This window comes from Bufo gargarizans, chromosome 4, assembly GCF_014858855.1.
Source record: "Bufo gargarizans isolate SCDJY-AF-19 chromosome 4, ASM1485885v1, whole genome shotgun sequence".
In the NCBI taxonomy this organism is placed as follows: Eukaryota; Metazoa; Chordata; class Amphibia; order Anura; family Bufonidae; genus Bufo; species Bufo gargarizans.
In genome coordinates this window covers 102,042,292-102,065,525 of record NC_058083.1, presented here as the reverse complement: position 1 = coordinate 102,065,525, position 23,234 = coordinate 102,042,292, and the positions used below count along the sequence as shown (strand labels likewise).

Genomic DNA, 23,234 nt, shown 5'->3' with positions numbered 1-23,234 from the left:
ATATAACGACAAGATCACTGGATATAATAGTCATTCTGAAAGGTGGTTTTCTTATAAATTCAGAGAAAATCAAGACCAGCCGCTGCGTTTCCTTCCCAAGGCACTACAATAACTACATCTGCGTCCACAAATGATTCCATATTTATACTGCCTGAGATCTAACCTCTCATCGTATCCTCAGAGGAATGGCTAGAGGCAGAGGAACCCCAGCTCACAGAAAATGAGCATGTCTGAGTGACTAAAACCTCAGATTTAAAAAGGTATAAACTGGTATTTTTACTCCAGTATGTTTGATACCAGACAATTGCTTTGACAAATGCTCTATTGGAGAGCAGCTACAAATAACATCTCCTTCTGGAGGACCTAACACATGCACATACTTCACAAAAAGCTGGGGGGTTTAAATGAGAGGGGTGTAATGCTTCATTTGGTCTGTGATGGCGCTGCAGGAGAAGCGAACATTTGCTTTTAGATTCCCTACAGATTACAATCGATTGTGTGGGGTCCAAGCTGCAGGACACCCTGTGAGCAGCTGAACATCAGGACAACCTTCTAATAAAACTGGATCATCCAAAGCAGAAACCCCTTGGACTATTAGGCAATGCCTATTCGACATTTCCCAACTACTGCACATAGCCCCCTTCTGTCTTAAAACAAGTACTGCACATACTTCATCATACAGCACCCAGTACAGCTCTTTCTTTAAAATTATACATTATTTAAGTTTGGCAGAAATACAGATTAAGATGGAAATAGGGATGCAACTATAACAGGAATGCCTTGAAAATATTAGAGAAATCAGCAAAGACTCATTTTATAAGATTCCATTGTGGTGAACATTTGACCTACCTGGAGAAACTTAAAGAGGCTATCCAGTTCTTTAAAACGGATGGCCTATCTTTAAGATATTAGGGGAGGCAGGCCTGGCTCAGTCATTATTTTCTACGCCTGTTTTAGGTGTAGAAAATGGTCTAAATGTAAGACCGCTCGGAAACTGTCTTACATTTAGAACTGGTGGAGGATCTGCCCAAGTTATGTAGAGGCCGGAGCCTCTTGATAACTTTGGCGGATCCACAGGGGTTATTAAGACCGGCATCTAAAATGCTCGTCTTAATAAATGTGCCCTATAATTTATAAGACTGAAAAAAAGACACCTGTCCACCCCGGTTCAGCCTGTTATCCTGCAAGTTGATCCAGAGGAAGGCTAAAATCTACTCGAGGTAGAAGCCAATTTTCCTCATTTTAGGGGAAAAAATTCCTTCCCGACTCCAATCAGACAATCAGAATAACTCCCTGGATCAACGACCCCTCTCTAGTAATCTAATAACTATAGCCTGTAATATTATTACACTCCAGAAATACATCCAGGCCCCTCTTGAATTCCTTTATTGTACTCACCATCACCACCTCCTCAGGCAGAGAGTTCCATAGTCTCACTGCTCTTACCGTAAAGAATCCCAGTCTTTTCTTTTAGTAGTGGCTGCGCCTGGTATTGCAGGTCGGTTCCATTCAGTAAAATGGGATGGGGCTGTAGTAAACTGTAATACCAGGCACAGCCGCTACTAAAAGCGCAGAGCTGTGCCTGGTAAACAATGAAGGGAATGTGACGTCCCCCCTTCAAACTGCTGATGAACCCTCACAATCTAATAATGATATCCTAGGCTTTCAATCATTATAAAAATCCATTTAAACAAGAAAAAAAAAACAACAACATAAAAGACATTAAATATTGCAGCACAATATCAATTACAGCTTTGTGACTAGGTTGTGTGCATAACCCAATCCATCATTTCACACTGGCTATGCTGCGATGGGTAATAACTACATTGTAAATATATATATAAACCAACCTGAGATGCCAGAAAAGGAACTGCCCGATTCTGCGATTAGCCAGCGCCCGCTCAAGCAGGAAACGCGAGAGTGCGCAGTCCAGGAAAGGCTCATACTTGAGAACTTGGACCAGCTGCAGCAAGTACTGGGATAATTCCTCATCACTGATAACACACAGGAGGGTGTAAGAAAAGGGACCGTCAAGTTCAGAAAGTGGAGCATAACAATCCATGTAACATACAGGGCCCAGGCTCGCTGAGATGTGGGTCATGAGCTACTCCTCGCAGACTTGTTTTTTCCTCTCAGTAAATGCATATAATCTGTAGTCTATTGCTAAGCAGTGGTTGAAGGGTAACTTTAAAGGGGCTGTGCAGTGATTTATATTGATGACCTATTCTCAGGATAATTAGTGTGAGTATAAAGCTTGGCCTGCTCCCCCTCACTCACTGGAAGCCATTTGGCACCAGGAGAGGTATAGTGTGGACTCTCATTGCATTCATTGGTGGCCATTTGGCACCAGGAGTGGTGTGCAGTGGGCCCGGCATGCATGTTGGTACCTGCATTCCCTGGATATAATGGAGGCCATTTTGGCACCAAAGATGATAAAAATTAAAGCAGGCCCAGCATGAATGTGGAACCTACACTCCTTGAATTGTATAGCAGCTGTCATGGCACATAACAGGTAGAATTTAGTGTTAGGAACCCGTCTTACAGAGATCGCCTTGACGTGTGGCAGACGGGCTCAAATAATTTTGTACTAAACGATTTGCCAAGCATCTCAAATTTATAAGCATAGAAATAATAATGCATTTTTGTACTTTATTTGGTTTGCAGAGAGCTGTTGCATTGCATGTTCTATTCTCAGGATGTCATTCATACCTGATCGGTAGGGGTCCGACAGCCAGCACCCCTGCGGATCAGCTGTTCGTCTCAGAAGTGCAGTGTAATACTTGAATTCACTTGAATGGCGTGAGTAGTGTAATGACACTACGCCGTACCCCCCTAGAGGAGACAACAGGTAATGTAAAGACCAGGAAGCGAGCTTGCATGGAGTGCCGCCTCCTCGTCAAACATATGATCGGCGGGGGTGTCAGGTGTCGGAACCCCAACGATCAGATATGGATGACCTATCCTGAGGATAGGTCATCAATATCAATTGCTGCACAACCCCTTTAAATGCTGGTGCACGAAACCTAGAAAGTAAGGGCTTACCTACAAAAGCATATCTACGGCTGTCTAGCTCAGGCTTTTGTATATTCCCGAGGCTACTGATATATGAGTGACACAGATCTTCTATCAAGGTAAAAGGCTCTTGTTAGGCGGAGTTCAGACTTCAGTTATTTGGTCAGTTATTCCCATCCGTTATTGTGAGCCAAATCCAAGTGCGGGTGAAAATACACAGAACAGGAGCAGATCTTATCTCTGAGTGGGCTTCACAATAACTGGTGGAAATAATGGACTAAATAACTGAAGTGTGAACCTGGCCTTAAAGAGGACTGTTTTAGTAACTACTTGTATAAGAACAGATGCTCCAGAATTGTTATTACATGGGGGTTGCAATTAGTTACTAAAACAGGTACTGTAGTATATGGCAAGTCTGTCATGGCATGTTATAAGTGGAAATACCCAAAATGATACTATGCAATACAAACCATGATCTTGTATGGTCTACATTGGTCTGACGGCTGGTACTGTTAAATATCACACACAGGCAGTTTCCATATACAAGGATATGTGGACCAAGAAAACAATTTCCTTTGCTATAACTTGCAGATTACCACCTGGTAAACAAATGGAAACTTCCATCCGTGGTAAGCATTTTAAAGGAAACCTTGCACCATAATCTGCAGGCAGAATGTTATAGAGCAGGAGGAGCTGAGCAGATTGATATATACTTTTGTAGGGCTTTGAGTGAAGGAGGCGGTCCCATCAGTGATTGACAGCCTGCCCTCTATGACTGTGTATATCTGTCAATCACTGATAGGACCGCCTCCTGGACTTCAAAAGCCCAGAATGAACACGGAAATAATTGGAAAAATTACAAGTTATACTGAACCTTTTCCCATACAACTATAAGTCAATCTGCTCAGCTCCTCCTGCTCTATAACATGCAGCCTGCACCTCAGACATCATGTTCAATGTGAAAGGTTCCCTTTAAGATAATAGAGAGTATCTATTGATGAACTGCATGTATATATCTCAGACTATGAATTGACCTACCTCATCAACCTCAGACAGTTGACAGCGTATTCCCTTACATACTGGTCAGGGTAGTTGAAATCAAGCAGCTCTAGAGCATCTCTGGGAGGAAGCTTGGACCAAATCTGCAGCAAGGCCTGAAGCTGCAAGGAGAAAATTACCGATTAAAGGGTTATTTCACTTCGCAGGTAACTGGGAGCAAACCATTCCCAATAAATGACCCCTTAGGATGGCATGGTCACAATTGACCACAGCACCTGAGGGGCTAAACATCAGAGAGGAGTTCATCGTCTGTATGAAGAAGGGGTTTACCTCCAAAACACGTCACAGTTTTGGAATTAAAGTTGACGTTATTCACAGAAACTTGGAGTCCAGCGCTGGTGGTTATTTTAACCATTGGTTTGAGACATTTTTGTGCCGCGGACCTCTGATCTGCAATTACTTGACGCCTGGCTTCTGCCTGGTGAGGATCCATAACCTGCAGTCATTGTGACTCCGTCTGTGCACTATGGGGCACATTTATTAGGACCGGCGTTTTAGGCGCTGGTCTTAATAAAAGCCCATAGCTGGCGGTGAATCGAAATTATGAAGAGGCGCCAGCTTCTCCATAAATGACCCCTTATATGCATATCTAGCGGTGGGCGACTGTTCTCAAACTGTAAAAGGTAACGCTGACCAAGTGTTATTACGCCTGGCTTTACTGTACTACCCTATGTGGTGCTCGGAGTTGCATTTTTCTATTAGTTTTGGCAGAGAAAGGACTTGTCTCTGATCATGGACACTGGAGGTGGGTGTCTTCTACGTAAGGCTACTTTCACACTAGCGTTAATATTTTCCGGTATTGAGATCTGTTATAGGGTCTCAAAACTGGAAAAAAATGCTTCAGTTTTGTCCTCATTCATTATCAATGGGGACAAAACGTAACTGAACAGAACAGAATGTACCAAAATGCATTCCGTCCCATTCTCATACTGGAGAGCAAACCGCAGCATGCAAAAAATAGAACATGCCCTATTATTGTGCACATTACGGACAAGCATAGTACTGATCTATGAAGGGCCAGCTGTTCCTTTCCGCAAAATACGGAATGCACGCGGATGTCAAAATGCATACGGTGGTGTGAACAAGCCCTTACTCTGGCGTGCCAGTTCAACACGGAGTTAGAGCCAATAGACATCTCATATGTAGGAAAGTTATGGCCAAGATACACAAAAGACTGCAGAAACTACATACAGCCTAGAAATGTCTACCATGTATTACAGATGTAGTAAGGTGGCTCAGTGGTTACCTTGCAGACCTGGGTTCGAATCTGACTTGGGGTAACACGTGCTTAGAGCTTGTATGTTCTCCCTGTATTTGTGTGGGTTTCTTTGGGTATTCATGTTCCAAAAACTTCACCATGCACTACAGCCATAGCCTACATGTCCCCATCAGATCCTACCACCACAACCTTGGTATGTCCATTGTGTACCAGTGCTAAAGTCCCAATCACATATTAATGCCAATATACCTGGCCAGGTTTTAGCCTAGATATCCTGCTATATACACCACGTTGCACTGGTTCCTGAATATGCTAAATGTACTATGGAGTCCTGCTATGGAGCGGAGGGAATTTTCCAGAGAAAAGTTGATTGACCCCATTCTGCGTCTTCTAACTTCCCTGTTTATCGGTTCATTGTCTGGATGTCTAATGGCAGCCCGGTCAGGAAGTTGTTGTGTATGAAATGTGGCCACACTTTCCTCTCATTGCACCTGGATATCTAGATATAGAACCACGCTGCATCTAAAATAGGGCACAATATTCTGGTCCAGGTCACCGCTAACCGTTCCAACTGAACAAAATACAAAGCAATTTTCTCTGCAAAGAAGGTAAAAAAATAAATAAAATCAATGCGACATACAGACAAAGGCTGCGCGCAGCAATCCAATAAGAGAATGACTAGGGTAAACGTTATCGAGTTTCAGATCAAATAAGAGTTACAAAACTCTTAATCCCACCAGAAGGCGGTCATGAAACCGTAATGTATGTTAATCATACTTCTAAAAACACTTAAAAGCTTCCAAGGAATTGAAATGGGTCTATGGTTACCTTCTACACCCCCCCCCCTATACAAAACTGAGGCAAATTGTGATTGGAGGAAATGGTTTCTTACGTCTTTTGGAAAGCAAATTTGCAAGCCGTGGTTTGGAAGGAAGCAGAGGTCTAAGTGACCTGACAGGCGCGAGGAAATTCCAAAAATACAGCTTGCAACATGTTTACATTCCTCTTCTGCAAATCTGGAAGGGAAGTGAAGGCTACAGAGGAGCTCTGTGACCAGCAGAGATAATCAGCCATCAAAACGCGACGCCCAGAGACCAAAGGATGTCTAAAAACAGCTCTGCACCCATACGACCTCCAATCATTGCGCGCAGACAGGAAACCATCCTATTAAAGCCTATTCCAGCTGTGTTTTCTTTTAATGTAAAATGCCAATTTCTTTGTTTCTGCTGCCATCAAATCCTCTGAAGAGTTTTAGAAACAGAAAAGTAAATGTGGCTCGTTGAGAATAATCCACAAATATGATAAGCGGGGAATATAATAAGAAATTATGTGCTGTTGGCCTCATGCACACAACCATGTCCGTTTTTAATAAAATACGGATGCAGCCTGCATGCCGTCCGCATAATTTTTTTTGAGGACCCATTGACTTCAATGGGTCCATGGTCCGCATATTCTCTCTTTTTGCGGAACTGACATGCGGATGTGGAAGTCAATGGGCCGAAAAAAATGTGGATGCAACGCGGCCGGTATCCACAATTTGTTGTGTGCATGAGGCCTTACAGTATGTACTAAAACTCTGATATCAAGTCATTCACCAAACACGGTTACATTCATGCTACCATAGTGGAATGTGTCACGCTTGAGGTAAAGGAATTGGCATATGGTGATATAATATGGTTCCCGCATGGAAGAGTGAAAACCAAGAAACCAGATGACTGACTAGGGCCAAAGACAATGCTGGCCAAAAGATAACAGATTTCCTCGTGCGTGTTAGGGCCCATTTACAAGGGCTGATACACACCGCAATGAACCTTTCATTTCCATGCGGCAAGCTTCCCCTCTGTACTATGAACGATCGTTCGCCCCTATACAGGGGGCAGCACATTTTGTTCGTTTGTCAGCTGCACATTTCCATGGGGCAGTTATCGAGAACAAGCACTCGTACAAACGTTCATTCCCGATAATTGGTCCGATAACCATGTAATGGGCCCTTAGTCTAAAGGGGTATTCCGATTCATTGGACTGGGTCGGCTTTGAAAGCACTGTGCAGGTAACAAATGTCTAATATACTCTATATTCATTTTTGCACTGTTCTCTAATAATGTCTAGTTACTTCTTAGTCTCCCTCTGCCTTGTTTACGCTCCTGCCTCCCTTCGATACGACCGGTCTGCTCTCTCCTGCTACTGGTCGAGCATGCTCAGTTTCTCTGCTCTGTGAATGAGCTCTGGTCGGGGCTTCTCTGCTCTGAACCTCCTGACAGCGGATTCTACATCACCTGAGGCTTGCTGAATCTTCCCGACATGTAGCAGTAAGCCGAGGTTTTGTTGCAGCTTTTTCGGTTTCTTTTCTCCACTTGCCTGTGCAGATCTTGCTCAGTGTCACTTGGTCCCTATCTGCTTCATCTGTTACTTGCTGTTTTAAACTGCTCTCTGGGTCTTTCTGCTGGTAAGTTTCTGCCTTTTACATAGCCATCTGTCTGTATTTGTCGGTTTCTGTATTTCTGCGTGTCTGTCAATCTGTCTGAGCCTGTCTGTCTGCTTTTCACCATGTATCTCTCACTATTTTCCATATCCCTCTCTGTATGTATGGTCCCGTCTTTCCCACGAATATCACATGACAGAGGATGCGCTCTACTGTGCGTTTCAAGAAAGAGAAGCTGACCTGGAAGAAGAGGGGGGCATCATTTAAAAACCGAGTCACTTCAGAGGCTGATGTGCACCACGTACACACCAACGCTGCAGGAGTTACATAACCAGAATACCCCTTTAATTCTATGGAGCCAGGAAGAAAAGAGACTGCCTTGATGTGTCATTTTAAGGTGACGGAACCTACAGAGAACATCTGATTCCTCTTCCCCAGGGCTCAAGCATTAGGCAAAGGACTGGTGACCCCAAAAGACTTTAGATCAGTTGGCGGATACTGCAAAAATCTGCAAAATCTGCTAACCCCTATCTAATGGTCCTCTGTTTAGGGACAGCAACAGGGTATCCTTTAAAGGTAATTAAAAAACAAACACCAAAGTATATTTTTAATAAGAAGGCAGTCTAAAGGCAGCCATTCCACACACCCTAGATACTCCTTCCCCATACACACGTACAGTCTGCCAAAGTGTGCCTGTGTTCTCAGTAGGCAAAGTGAGAACAGAAAGATCGGCCCCGACTCTTCGGGACACCCCCACACACATCAGATGGTCGTCCGAAATCAATGCGTTTGGCCCACATTCATCTAACATTTATGACCACTTTTAGGCCTGGGCTACACTGCAACTTTTTGTAGCGCAACTGATTGTTTTTAACTATTAAACCACAGCTTCATTCCAATCCTGTGGACTGCAGCTGTCATTTACTAGTTATAATCAATCCGTTGCGCTACAAAAAGTCGCAGTGTAGCCCACACCTTAGCTTCACAGGTTTCCGGGACTAGGGCTACACCTAAACGTTCACAATACATATTTCACTGCGGCATCCGCACGGTTTTCTTTTTAGTCTGGTTTGTTTTTTCAACTTTTTTTTTTTTTAACCAATGGGTGCATTTTCAGCCCATGGTTTTTGGTGCAGATCTGTGCCAAAAACCATGCAAAAAACACCAGAAAATGTACAGAGCAGTTTTTCTACACTTCTAATTCTTTTCAATGGGAGATTCTGTGTGGATTAGATAGGGCATGTGGTTTCTCTTTTCCTTGTAAAAAACAACACAATGCTGCTTGTCACAGAAATAAATGGGAGGCTAATGGAATCGCGGCCAGATCAGCGCCAAAAAACTCCATGCGAGCTGGCTCAAATATTTTGTGGCAGGACTCTTTTCTATAGAGTAATCCAAACATTAACACGAGATTCTCAATATTTCCAAGCGATTACCATGTTCCTCTATGGAGGAAAAAAAGTACTCACTACTAGAGATGAGCGAACTTCTGTTTTAAGTTCGGCGTCTAAAGTTCGGGGGCGGGTTACCGGAGAATCCCGATCTGGAACCGGATATGGATTCCGACTTCCGTTGTGGTCCGTGGTAGCGGAATCAATAATGGCCGATTATTGATTCCGCTACCACGGACCACAACGGAAGTCGGAATCCATATCCGGTTCCAGATCGGGATTCTCCGGTAACCCGCCCCCGAACTTTAGACGCCGAACTTAAAACAGAAGTTCGCTCATCTCTACTCACTACTCTATCCGACCTCTCAGAAATCCCAGTATGTAGAAATGGAAAAAATTAAATAAAAAAAATTGCTTTTGAGAGATTTTCAAGCTACTTGATGTATTCCTATGGAAAGCAACGTCACAGCCATTTTTTGGTAGTGAGAAAGGAAAAAAATCCTGTCTTATCCGTGGGTCCTAGACATGCAGGAAGGCTTTGTATACATTGGCGGTATATGCTCCTAGTGTATACACCAGTGAGAGGCCATAGAGAGCCACCTAGAATAATTGTGTACTCTGCACACCTTGGATCCAGTGTGGGTGCCTGTGAGAGTGGTTTAGACAGTATAAGTTAAATCCACGGCACTCCAAGAGTTGATGCAAAAAAAGTAATCTCATTTAATTCTCAATAAACAGAATGCTGTTTAGTATACATCCAGTGCAAATAAATATACATATAGTATTTATGCCATATCAGATAAAGAAATATATCCCGAACATTTCGGTCTGTGCGACCTTCTTCAGCGGGATCTGAAGGCAAGGAGAGTGTAGGCATGCGCTGGATGTCATGCCTACACTCTCCTTGCCTTCAGATCCCGCTGAAGAAGGTCGCACAGACCGAAACGTTCGGGATATATTTCTTTATCTGATATGGCATAAATACTATATGTATATTTATTTGCACTGGATGTATACTAAACAGCATTCTGTTTATTGAGAATTAAATGAGATTACTTTTTTTGCATCAACTCTTGGAGTGCCGTGGATTTAACTTATAGAGAGCCACCTGTCACCCATAGGCTTCGGGTTTTAATGAATGTACTGTGAAGCATACTTTCTTTTGCAGTGTCCTTAGTCTTTGGCCTCAGTTGGGTAAAAGGGGGGCCTACAGATACATTTTATGTATACTCCAGGGGTCTAACCTTTTCCTGGGCTATAGGTAAAATGGGGTGCTCAAACTCTATACGCACTTACTGGTCTCTCTGAGTGGCACTAGATGTGGCTCCACAACTTTAGGTAATCGGGGAACAATCCTCACCCTAGGGAGGCACATATGACAAGACCTTAGCTGTAACAGACAACCTCTTTAACCCTCATTTTTGGGTCAAGGACTAAAATCAAGTTAAAGGGGTTTTCTGACTTGAGTTAATGGCATCTATCACATAGTCAAAGTTAACACTTACTAATGTATTGTGATTGTCCGTATTGCCTCCTCTGCTGGCTTGATTCATTTTTCCATTACAATATGCACGTTCAATCCCCTGCAATCCAGCAGTGATGGCTGTGCTTGCACAATATGGGAAACACAATAAGAGTTGGCCTAGGCACACTCCTGCGGGTCCAGCCACCGGAGAGGATGCCACTTTTTCCTATAGTGTGCAAGCACGGCCACTGCTGCTGGATTGCAGGATTGTAATGTGTATAATGTGATGGAAGAAAGAATCCAGCCAGCAAAGGAGGTAATATGGACAATCACAATACATTAGTAAGTGCCTTGTACTAACTTTCTCTACATGATATGTAAATGCCATTTGCTTAATGAAGATAATAAAGATTTTCCATTTTGACTTAAGGATGATAAACCAAGTAAACCCAATGACAGAAAACACAGAAGACTCAAATCCTTGTAAAGAAAATCACAGTCACCTGGCTGTCTGTGCCCGCTCGCTAAGCCTCTTACCTGGGCAACATCTTCCAACTTGTTCCATTTGACAGACAGTAATAATTTAGGGAGCGAGCAAGGGAAATTCTCCCGGCAGTCGTACCGCAATGTCCAAATAAGATCCTTCTCGTTTTCACATAACTGGCACAGTGGATCCCTCTCCATGATCTCCTTCAGCTCTATATTAAATTTTTTTCCTCCACGCCCCTGTAATATGGACATATCAATGTTTTAGGATCATCTCAGCTTATATCCAACCACTGAAGGTTCATTAGCTCTGGACAACATACTACATACTGAAATGGGCAACCTTCCTTGGCCTGATGAATCACAGGCCAGGATTTTTTATTTTTTTTACACAGTATTATATTCAATAAAGTAGTTTTTTTTTTCTTTGAAAATATGTCGGCATTTTTTATTAAGAGAAAACCAAGCTACAATAGTAACTAAATGGGTATGTACTGTACAGAGTCCATTTATTCTGCTGTTGTTAATGGTGCATTCCACTAGGTGGCAGTATAACATTATGGCTGCAGGACTTGCACCAAAGACAAATGTTTGTATCTCTCCTATAAATCAACCATGGGAAATAATGGGTAAAAATAATAAGCAGAAATGTAAAGTTCTAATCATGATTTGCAATTTTAGAGTTAGGCTACTTTCACACTTGCGGCAGATTGATCCGGCAAGCAGTTCCGTCACCGGATCCGGCAAAACGTATGCCAACTGATGGCATTTGTAAGGGTCCATTCACACGTCCGTTGTTTCTTTCCTGATCTGTTCCGTTTTTTGCGGAACAGATCTGGACCAGTTGCGTACCCATTCATTTTCAATGGGTCCTGAAAAAAATCGGACAGCACAATGTGTGCTGTCCGTTTCCGTTGTTCCGTTCCGCATGTCCGAAAAAATATAAAACTTGTCCTATTATTATCCGCAAAATCGGATCCTGGTACAATACAAAGTCAATGGATCCGCAAAAAACGGATGACATACGGAAACATTTTCAGGACCAACGGATCCGCAAAAAAAGGACCAAAATTCGGGATATAAGACTGATCAGGATCCTGATCAGTCTTAAAAATGCCTGATCAGTCAGAAAAATGCATTGAAATGCCAAATACGTCTTTCTGGTCCCGGATCCGGCATTCAGGCAAGTCTTCCGTTTTTTTGGCCAGAGATAAAACCGTAGCATGCTGCGGTTTTATCTTTTACCTGATAAGTCAAAAAGACTGAACTGAAGACATCCTGATGCATCCTGAACGGATTTCTCTCCATTCAGAATGCAGGGGGATAAAACTGATCAGTTCTTTTCCGGTATTGAGCCCCTAGGATGGAACTCTATGCCGGAAAAGACAAACGTTAGTGTGAAAGTACCTTTAGTTTCTACATGTGGGTACAATATAATATATCTTCTATTCTGGGAAGGGATCACTGTACATCTGTACATAACCTCAGAGCTGCTGGACTGGTCAGAATTTTAAAGGGAATGGGTCATCAGAAAATGACCTGCTGTTTAAATCACCTTTTTAGGTTTAACATATTTTTTAATAATTTGTGGTGTTATTTTTAATTTCCGATTTCACTTTTTATATTTAAACTAAAACAAAAAATCCTGCAGTTCTTGCACTGGCCACTAGGTCTAATAACTGGCGCCACTTCTTGGTCTGTACAGATCACTTTACTGCAGTTAACTCATTCTAATCCTGCCTTTGATGATATCACCTCTGTGTATAGATAAGACAGGATCCACCATTCACAATAGGTGATGTCACATCTTATTTCTTCTCTCCTTGTACAATGGCCTCTGCACCAGACATGCCTAGAAGACTCTCCCATAGAAGTCACTGAGGTCCCCTCCTGTCCATTGTGTCTATGGACCATGTCTGCCGTAAAGCAATTGTTTTAATGCTTTGTAAATGCTGTTAAGAACAGCTCAGGCAAGATGGCCGCCCCCATAATAATGTTCAGGAAATAGAATAAAAAAATAAATAAATCTACAAATCAGAAAATAAAAACAGATTAGAAAAAAGGGGATGTTACTGGTTTTCTGGCAGATAACATTTTTGGTAACACATTTCCTTTAAGATGACATTCACCCAACATATGGGTGCAGTTTTTCTTATATTGCTTTTGTAACCGTGGGTTCAAAGTGTGTCCGATTTTTCTCATGAGGAACATTAGAGGGCTGTTCTACTTTACTATAGATGCCAAGTGTTCATCCGAGATTCTGAAGCTTCAAGGTGATGCAATGCTGAGACGCACCACCAATAATCTAACTGCAGATGTTCAATAGGATAAAATATGGTGAGGCAGATATACTATGGCGGCCGTTACATAGGCCAGCCTTAGTCTAAAGTCCATTGGAGCAAAATGCGCCAAATTTAATAAGAGGCACGGGTTGTGTCCCCAAGTCAAATCTACACCATCTATCAGTTGGCATAGATTTGAACTATGATTTACACTAGCTTCTTGCGTAAATCACAGTAAATCAGACGAGCCTTAGAGGGCACACCCCTCTTACTAAACCCTCCAGCCTCTTGTGCAAAACCTCAAATCTGTTATTCAACTGGCACCTAAACTCTGTAATGTCTTGCTACCTGCCATGTTCTGAGGATGTGGACTCTTCGTTAGTCATTAGATACTGACTTACCATTATCAAAAAGAATTTCCCTTCGGCATTGTAAATGTCAAAACCGTAACCTCAGCCTGAGAAGCTCAGCAGGGCTTACACGTTTCCAGCACTAAACTCTCCCCAGGCCATGTTACTCATTAACTTTCTGCTTTGCCATTAAACACCGCCTTTATCTGGAACCAGGAGACTCGTTCCTGCCGTGTACTAGTCCCTGGGACCCGTGTGTCCTTTGTGTTTGGATGTAAAGGAGTGTGACCCATTAAGATACAAATGGGCTCCCTCCGTTCCCCCATTGTCAGGACTGCTGAGCACTTGCACAGGAGTCCTCTCCATTACGTTACAGCAGCATAGCAGGGCAAACTGGGTATTTCAGCACAGCTTGGAGCATAGACAATGAAGGAATGAGGGCTGGTAGGAAAATAAAAAATGGCAATCTGGACACCTTATCTGTCGTATTATTGCAGATAACAGTCCATAACAGTGGTGACAGATTCCCTTTAAGTACAGTGGGAGTTAACGGCAGATGCTTGCACACCACGTGTACGCCCTTGACCTAGTGTGAACGGAGCCTAATATCTTCAGAGCGAATCCTGATCTTGTCCAGAGCCGCATTCAGCAGGCTTCTGAGCTGAACTCTTAGGCTTCTTTCACACCGCTGTTAGTAATTCTGGCAGAGAAGCGTTTTTTTCCTGTACAATACCGGGCATATTTGCCGGTTAGCCGCCAGATCTCCGCCAGAACCCATTGTAGCCAGTGGGGCCGGCGGGCATTCCAGTAACACCCAGAGAGCTCCGGCTGTTCTCTGCTGGAACTACTAACCTCAGTGTGAAGCTAGCCGAAGATCTCTCTGCTTGGACCAAGCTCTCTGTGGCCATTTACATGCTGGACTATGAAACCTGCTGTAGGGTCCATTTACACATCCGTATATGTTTTGCGGATCCGCAAAACACGGACACCGGCAATGTGCATTCCGCAATTTGCGGACCGCACATTGCCGGCACTATAATAGAAAATGCCTAATCTTGTCCGCAGTTGTGGACAAGAATAGGACATGTTCTATGTTTTTCGGGAACGGAATTGCGGACCCGGGCAGCACACAAGTGTGGCCCCATAGAAATGAATGGGTCCGCAATTCCGTTCTGCAAAATGCGGAACAGAATTGCGGACGTGTGACTGGAGCCTAACTGTTGCCGTGATGAAGAAATGTCTTTACACAGTTACAGGAAGATCTATGTAGACTGTATATAGTATATACTGTATACAGAAACACACAGGAAAATCTCACGTCTGCTCCTATTTACAACTTTCCACACATAAAATTCTGAATACCCTACAAAAAGGTCATTTCTCTTTTACAGTCTTATTCCTGTCACGCTCTCCTCTGTTCAGGCACAAAGTTCAGTTCTGCTGGGTTCCTGTGGGGCAATATACCTCCATACAGATTCCAAGGAGGAACCAGCAGAATCTGTATGTTCACTTTGGGTGTGAACGGCAGAGACATACGGCGGCTGTAAATTAGTTGTAGATAAGTATTTACCAAGTTACTCCATTTTTTTTATTGGATTTTGACTAAAAAGCTGTTCAAAAAGGGGTTTATATATTTTAATGCTCCGTCTTCTCATGTCGGTAAGAAAATAAAGGCAGATATCTGACCGGACACCAGGAATGTGGCTGTTTTCCCATTCTGGCAGCTTCCATCCCCCTCCATGCATGGAATGTTAATAGAACGTCTGACAACTCACCGACATACTGATGCTGTCACTCTGACGAGCGATCTCTGCGGCTTTTTCAAGTATCTGCTCAAAAAAATACTTTCATTTAGACAATGAGCTACATATAAGTCTACAACATCTGATTAGATAGAATGAATCTAGAGATACACAGAATAAAGAAGAGATACATGACCATTATTAATTAGATATGAGGTACGGTAAGTAATGCCTTAGATACAATCACTTCCAGCAAACATAGGCGATGCGTTGGGGCCATCAGCACAGAAAGTACTGACATCACATATCTGTCACGCAGAAGTCTCCCTTTGGGAGCTGTAATGGCAGCTCTTCCAGGGCACACATATTGTATGATCACTGTATATGGGTTTATATTCTTTGTAACCCGCTTTTCCAGGCTCCAGAAACTGAATATTTAACAGTTATATAGAATACGACAAAGCGAGGATCGCTGCGGAGGGGAAATGCCAATGAAAAAACTCACATCACTTGCTCATTAAAGTGCCACCCATTTTTACATAGGACAGACCTTCGTAGTGACTTCAATTATCTTTTTACAGTAAGGGGATAGACAATCCCTCATAGCAGAAAATGGGAAACCGAAATGATTACCTTGTCAAATGGAGGGTAATAAATCCCTACTTTAGAGTACTCAGTGAATTTAATATGCAGCGCTGTGGCGTTCTCAGTGAAAGGATTGGTCCGGACGGTTCCCATTGGGTTTAGCATTTCTTCAAGTTCGTCTGGAAGGAAAAGCGACACATGAAAGTTAATTAGTTGGGCAAACGAGGGCCTGACAATATTCCCAGGACAGGTCCTACTTACCGGGAAACGATGACCAGCCGTGCAGCACGTGGTCCCCCGTCTTCAGCTGTCCCTTATAGTCAAACACCATGGTGTTCACCCAGGCCACAGGAGAGTGCTGCTAAAGGCATACGACATCCATTAGAAAAAAATACCAATACCCTCCCCTACCTTTGAAATCAAGACTGGCAATAACATCCATGACACAGTCACCGATAATGTGCCATACAGTGACTTGCAATAGTAATGGCGATTTTCCAGTGCTGCATGCATGCATATATATATATATATATCTATATCACATATGTATGATCTCTGGGATCACTAGAATGAGAACCCTGAACCCCAAGTTCAGCCAGGAGGAGTCTGAGGGAGCGGAGGTAATGCAAATGCCAAGTCTATGGGGGTGACGGAGACGGCCAAGTATAGGCTATCGGCTCCATAGCCACTGAATGGGGCACAGCATGGCGCATCTCTGAACCCCGTGGGATTCAGACTCCTCCTGGCATATTAACAAGCACCTCTGGATTGGCAAAAACGCTGAATCAGTTTCAGGTTAAGATGTTGGAGATAAGAGACCATTACCATTTTCCCTGCTTTCTTAATGGTTTGGTATTTGGGGTTAGAAGCTTTGTTGCCTTTCTTGTTCTTGTTCTTGTCCAGTACGGTGTAGATAGCCAAGCAGAGGCGAGCCATACGTGGCAGGTCGCACACAAAAATGTCAAATTCAAGTGTCTCATTCCACAGATGGTCACTTTTCACGGGCACTTCAGAACTCATAAAGGATTTGCACAGCAGTTCAGTGCCGTGGAATAAGCCTGCCCGCACCACAACCTGGGGGCACATAATAGAGCTCATTATTTAGTATCGGCTTCCTCCTCTAGGAGCAACAAGGGCGTTGCCATTACACCTGGAGGCTCTGCTCTCTCTGCAACTGCCGCACCCTCTGCACTGTGACTGACAGGGTCAGGTGTGATGATGTTTTCACTGTCTGGTCTTCTCAAAGTTCAGAAGGCGCAGCAGTTGCAGAGAGACCAGAGCTTCTAGGTGTAACAGCAACGCCCCCGTTGCTCCTAAAGGCTCATTTGCATATAGTTGAACTACATATTTCTCAGCAATGCAGGCACATATAAACATGGGACCAACACGGATGTCTTCAGCTGCCAAGTGCACATGTAACAGGTCAGCCAGTGTCATAGGTACAATAGGGCACCCTGTCAGATGAATGGTCTTCCATATAATACAAGGATGGATCATGTCTTCCAGAGCAGCCTGAGGGACCCCTCCTCTCTGACATCCATATGTTCTAACAGGGTCACAGACTTCATTAAATAATGACTTTAACCCTAAGTTCACACCTGAGCGTTTTACAGCGCGTTCCTACGCGCTGTAAAACGCTCAACAAGGAGAAACCAATGCTTCCCTATGGGAATGGTTCTCACCTGGGCGTTTTACAGCGCGTACAAATTGCGCTGTAAAACGCCCGACGCTCAAACAAGTTCTTGAGCTTTTTTTTGGGCGTTTGTCGCGCATTCCCGTACATAGATATTCGGGAACGCGCGACAATGTGTGCACGCCTGTCTCTGTATGCGCGATTGTAAACGCCCGTACAATCGCGCATACAGAGCGCTCGTTTCAGAACGCTCAGGTTTGAACCCAGGGTAAAGGAGTATATCGCTATGACCTGTGAAACCCCTGCTTATCTGGACAATGAAGGAGCAGCAGCACTGATTCAGTGCATATTTTCTCCCTGCACAGTGGCGCCCCCGACCACCTGCTGTGCAGTGGTACTGCAGCTGGCCCTATTCATCTAAATGGAGCTGTGCTGCAGTTCCCCTGCACAGTGGGCGGCTGGAGCGCTGCTGTGCCGGGAAATACTATAAAGCGAACCAGTAATGTTGCCCACTCCGTCTCAATATTGTGAGGGTCCCAAAAGATCAGACCCTACATCGATCATACAGTGATGACATATGAAATGGGTGAGAACCCCTTCATAAAAGCTGTATTTAGCTGTAAGTGAAGTGGTTCCTAGTGGTGACTGTGTGCCAATGTGCACCAAGGCTCTGGATGGACTGGAGCGGGAGACTGCAAGCTGCGGAGTGGGGAATGGGAAAAATATCCATGGAAGGCTATTCTATGCATTGTTCCTCTCATTTTTTGCTATTTTTGGTAATGCAGACAAATAAAAAAAAAATGAAACTGGAGGTTCCCTTTAAATATCACAGAACAGATTAGAATACCAAAAGACAAAGCAACCAACTGATTAGTCTACTAACGAATGGGGGAATAAAATGAGGCACGTCTTACTGTATCTTCTGTGTTCAGTTTGCTCCCCTTTATCAGGGTAATCTTGTACGTTTCATTTAAATCCCACACACTCTTGGAAATCACCTACAAGAGAAAGCAACCCGAGCGATTGGAAAGTTTCATTTTTGCAGCAATGAAAGACGTCACGTGAATAATTCAACAAACCATGCTACATTCTGAAGATGATGACCTACACTAAGGACTGGTCAGTAATCAGTGGTGGGCTGACTCCCAGTTTGAAGGGGCTGCAGTGATGGCGCAAGTGCTGCGTCCTCTTCGCTGTTTACTTGCACGCCGTCTCCCTAGTAGTGGCGGTGCAGTGAATGGGAGAGGAAGCCGTAATTACACTGCCCACCCGCTACACCGTAGACCTGAAGAGGACGCAGCACTCGCGCGATCACTGTGGGAGTATGGGCCCTGTCAATCTGATATTGATTAATATAGGTATTCCAGACGACCCCTTTAAACTGGCCATACACAGATTATTATCATATATTTAAATGGTGCAAAAATGACACCAAAATTATATACACGTGTATATGTCATATATACAGTATAAACATATATATATACACAGTACAGTGAACAGTGCATTTATTTATAAAGCAAATATCCTTCCAATATCCAGTGACCGCAAATGTCTGATACAAACATCTGGTAAAGAGGACTCATCACCTCTTGACACGTCACTTAGTACATGGGTGTATTACTCAGGTATTGTGCCAGTTCTTTATAACGTAGTAATAACCTGAGTGGGTGTTACCAGTTTGGGGCGTCTCTACATTCTCTGACACTGTCCAAGTCCGGACACACCCCTCCGACAAGGCGAATAGCAACGTCCACAAGTTCAGCATTAGGAATAACCACTATATGCTGCATTTAATTAAAGAGTACCTCCAATATTGCTGGCAATCTCTTCTCCAATTCTGAAGGGGGAAGGCACAGCTGGGACGATACTGCTGCTGCAACCAAAAGGAGCATTCTCCTAGCACATTTATGGCATATCCATAGACTATGCCAGAAATGTGTGCTGGGCGCAGGTCCCGCGTTTAGGGCACGCACCTATTTAGAACAGTGGTCCCTCAGCCTGCTACCTCCAGACAGAATGCAGGGGGGGCTGTGCCTATGTGTACGGAAACAGGTACATTTCATGAATATGTACCCGGTACATGAATTGTAAGGTTTTGGGATGTGTACTGATAAAAGATACTTCACTGTGGGAAAAGCCCATTTACATGTGAAGACTGGGCAGGCAATTATTGGGGATAACCCATTCTTTCCTGATAATTGCCTGCTTTTCAGAGGAAGCGAAAGCTGTATTTCCATGCGGCAATCACCTCATGCGGGTGTGAGCGCTCACTACAACGGTCACTTGTCCCCATACAGATCCATTGTTTCTGGGCAGCATTTACACAAGATAATCTGCTGCCCAGAACCAATTATTTTGGGTGCCCCATCAACAAAGCTTTTACCCAATGAACAAGTGTTTGCTCCTTCAGTGGCATCTGGTACATGCGTTCATCCAAATATTAGTTCCCGATAATCGTCCAGCGTAAAGGGATCTTTACGTACGTTTACCCAAGAAGTGACTGTGGTAATTCCCACCTATTAATAGTCAGTGGTGTGATAATGAACCCGACCGATGTGTAACCAGCACTTCCCTTTATACATAAAGCCGAAAAACAGAAACCCGTTATGATAACTCACTTCCTATTGAAGTTCTTAATTTCATTCTTCATATACTAATGTTGGAGACTAGTACAAAACTTTGGCCATGTGGAAAGAAGGGGTGTACATGCCCTGACTTCTAGGAGACAACAGCGCATGCGCAAGATTTAGAAAGGCTTGAGATGATCGTACTGTAGTGTCAGGGATGTAAAAGCCAGTATAGGTGTTATAAGGGAATGGAGACCATTACTCTTCACCCTAATGGATCCAAATCCATACCTCCAAGAACCTTGTGTGCATACAGTCCACGTGGCATTAAAGTACAACCTTTTCAATGTAGGTTCTGACTATCCATATAGACACATGTGGAGCCGGCTGTTTGTAGACATTACAAGGCAGCGGTGGCCTAACAACTGCCGACAGGTCCAACTTCAAACTCTAAAGGGTCGTCTCATCAAGACTATTAGGTCACATGGATGTAATCCACAGGGGTCCCCCCACTCAGGACTCCCCTCTACTAGCCAGAATGGACAACTGCTTCAAACAACAACTCTCTTTCTCTGGCGGACCAAGCTGTCTATGTACTACATGACTGGCATTTTGGAGTTGGACCTGTGGCTACTGCCTGAGCATCTGAAAGGCAATATGTGAATGGTACGTGAAGCCAAAATGCAATTGATTTACTCAAACCAAGAGCATCAATACATTACAATCATCAGGTTACTCACAGAGGCACCACGGGTTTTGGGGGGCAATGGCAAGGGTGGCCCAGAGGTTTTCCTCTTCACTGCTAGTTCGATGGCATTCATTTCTTGGTCAAACATCTTCTTAATATTGCAGCAGTCAACTAGCAGGAGCCTTGGGAGCGTCTTATTCACGGCACAGTTTGCGATATACTGGAAAAGAGATGGAGACATACTGCTGAAGCATCAAGGAAGGCATGAAATGTCATTAGTGCAAATCATTTAAAAGAAATTAACTTGATTATTTTATGTAATTATTTTTGAAGATAAATCCCAAGAAATGCCCATCTCTCACTGTAAGGGCTCTTTCACATGAGCGGATCCAGTGTGTGGAATCCGCTGCGTGAAAGAGAGCCAAGCCCCGTTCCGGAGAGCAGAGACACGGAGCACTGACATGATTGATAATGCTCCGTGGCTCTCTGATCTTTTTTACTACAAAATCACAGTGAGATAAAAATGTCACCGTGACTTTGTAGTAAAAAGATCACAGAGAGGCACGGAGCATTAATCAATCACGTTACTGCTCAGTGTCTCTGCTGTCCGGAACGGGACTTGGCTCTCCTTCACGCAGCGGATTCCACGTACGGGATCCGCTCTTGTGAAAGAGCCCTTAAAAGGTACGTTCATGCAGTCTGGATTTTCACTAGGCCATGGATTTTGAAAAAAATTCTGTTAGAAATCTGCAGCGAAACTCTGTGAACTGCCATGTGGATCGGGACAAGGATTATCCCCACTGTAAATAAATGGTGCCGATTCGTGGCTTTTCAGAGCAGAGTGTGCACCAATAATGAACAGGTTGTGGAGTTTAAACTTTGCGGCACATCTGATATTCCATGTGGATTTATCCAGAGCATGTGAATGGGTCATAAAACACTCACTTCACATGCACTGGCTGCAGAGTAAGTGGGTTCTTCAGGTCTTGGGTGCAGAATCCAAGCCTAAGCCCTGACAATTTAAACAACTCAGGGGTTGTGTGAATTATTAAAAACAATAAATGAAGACTTTAAGGGGGTTGGCCAGGATTTTTTTTTAATTCCCACCCAGACAGACCTATGCTATACTTACCCACTCCCCACCACTCCAGTCTTTGCCCGTAAACTTCCTGCACGGATGGGATCACATGCGCTGCTGCAGCCAACGACTAGCCTCAGGACACTTGGTAATGTGTCACTGTTGAGGCCAGTCATTAGTGACAGCGGCGGACATGACCCTGTCCATGCAGGAAGTTTACAGGTGAGGACCAGAAGTCTTATGAAGGCAGCCTGCCCGAATCGAGCGTCAAGGAGAAGGTAAGTATAGGTCTCTTCACAGGTCCCGCTGAGTAAGGGGGAATATAAAATAAATAAATCCTGGGCAACCCCTTTAAAAAGAGGTTGTTTTATCACAGACAACCCTGTAATACTGGATGCACTTCTGCTCATCCGTTTCTCAAGACCGCCAAGCAAGTGACTGATTTTGTTGGGGGAAGCAGCACCAGCCAGATGTTTCTTCTGCCGCAGCCATCAGAGAGGAAACGTAGCTCTATAATGTGGTCATTCCGATATAACCGAAGGCTTTACATCACATGCTATCACACTCACCTGGAACTGTAATAGAGGATAGTCCCCAAATACATATTCCAGTCTCCCAATGACCTGGAGTACATAATCTTCTGGATCCACATCGTTATCATCTCGGCCATGGATAGTTAACCGCTTGCGAATAGCTAATTCAATCAACTTTACAGGGGTTAGGTTTGGGGAAACCTGGAAGCTGAAGACATCCTGAATAGATAAAAAAAAAAAAGAGACAATAAAACAGTGGCACTCTTGTCAGCAGGCAAATGCTAAATTTTACCAAAATTGCATCCTGATGGACCAAAGACTTCAGTACACAGAATCTATCAAATATATTATGACTATGGCTAATCTTGTGTTAGGCTTTTAACACTCCTTTAGAATAAAAAAAAAGTCAGGGCCACATCACCCCTTTTTCAGTAGAGCGCACATGTTCTCTAAAGAGCCTGAACATCACACTAATAACATCACATAGGCCTAAAATTCCAACATACTGTAGAATGATATATGATGAGAGCTGGGAACTACATGTAAAGTTCTCTTTTGGGACACCCTGCCAAGTGGATTTTGTACAGCTTGAAAATTATTCAAGAAAAAAAGAAAGTCTATATACGGAAACAATATGAGGGTTCTAAGCCCATCTGTCAGCAGATTTGTCCCTATGCCACCGGCTGACCTGTTACATGTGCGCTTGGCAGCTGAAGGCA

General features: G+C 43.7%; 1 protein-coding gene across 6 annotated transcripts in view; it reads right to left on the bottom strand.

Moving 5' to 3' along the window:
* PIK3CB (phosphatidylinositol-4,5-bisphosphate 3-kinase catalytic subunit beta) overlaps positions 1 to 23,234 on the bottom strand; it is a 142,505-nt gene that overhangs the window by 19,715 nt on the left and 99,556 nt on the right. For 5 of the 6 annotated variants that reach the window (XM_044289238.1, XM_044289237.1, XM_044289242.1 and 2 more), the window contains 10 exons: positions 22,552 to 22,734; positions 20,957 to 21,124; positions 18,561 to 18,644; positions 16,839 to 17,087; positions 16,275 to 16,374; positions 16,062 to 16,192; positions 15,462 to 15,515; positions 11,106 to 11,294; positions 4,051 to 4,172; positions 1,851 to 1,994 (listed from right to left, as the gene is read on the bottom strand). In XM_044289238.1, the coding sequence (XP_044145173.1) occupies positions 1,851 to 1,994; positions 4,051 to 4,172; positions 11,106 to 11,294; positions 15,462 to 15,515; positions 16,062 to 16,192; positions 16,275 to 16,374; positions 16,839 to 17,087; positions 18,561 to 18,644; positions 20,957 to 21,124; positions 22,552 to 22,734 (1,424 nt within the window). The remainder of the gene's footprint in view (positions 1 to 1,850; positions 1,995 to 4,050; positions 4,173 to 11,105; positions 11,295 to 15,461; positions 15,516 to 16,061; positions 16,193 to 16,274; positions 16,375 to 16,838; positions 17,088 to 18,560; positions 18,645 to 20,956; positions 21,125 to 22,551; positions 22,735 to 23,234) is intronic. The other variant, XM_044289241.1, reaches the window with a different exon arrangement.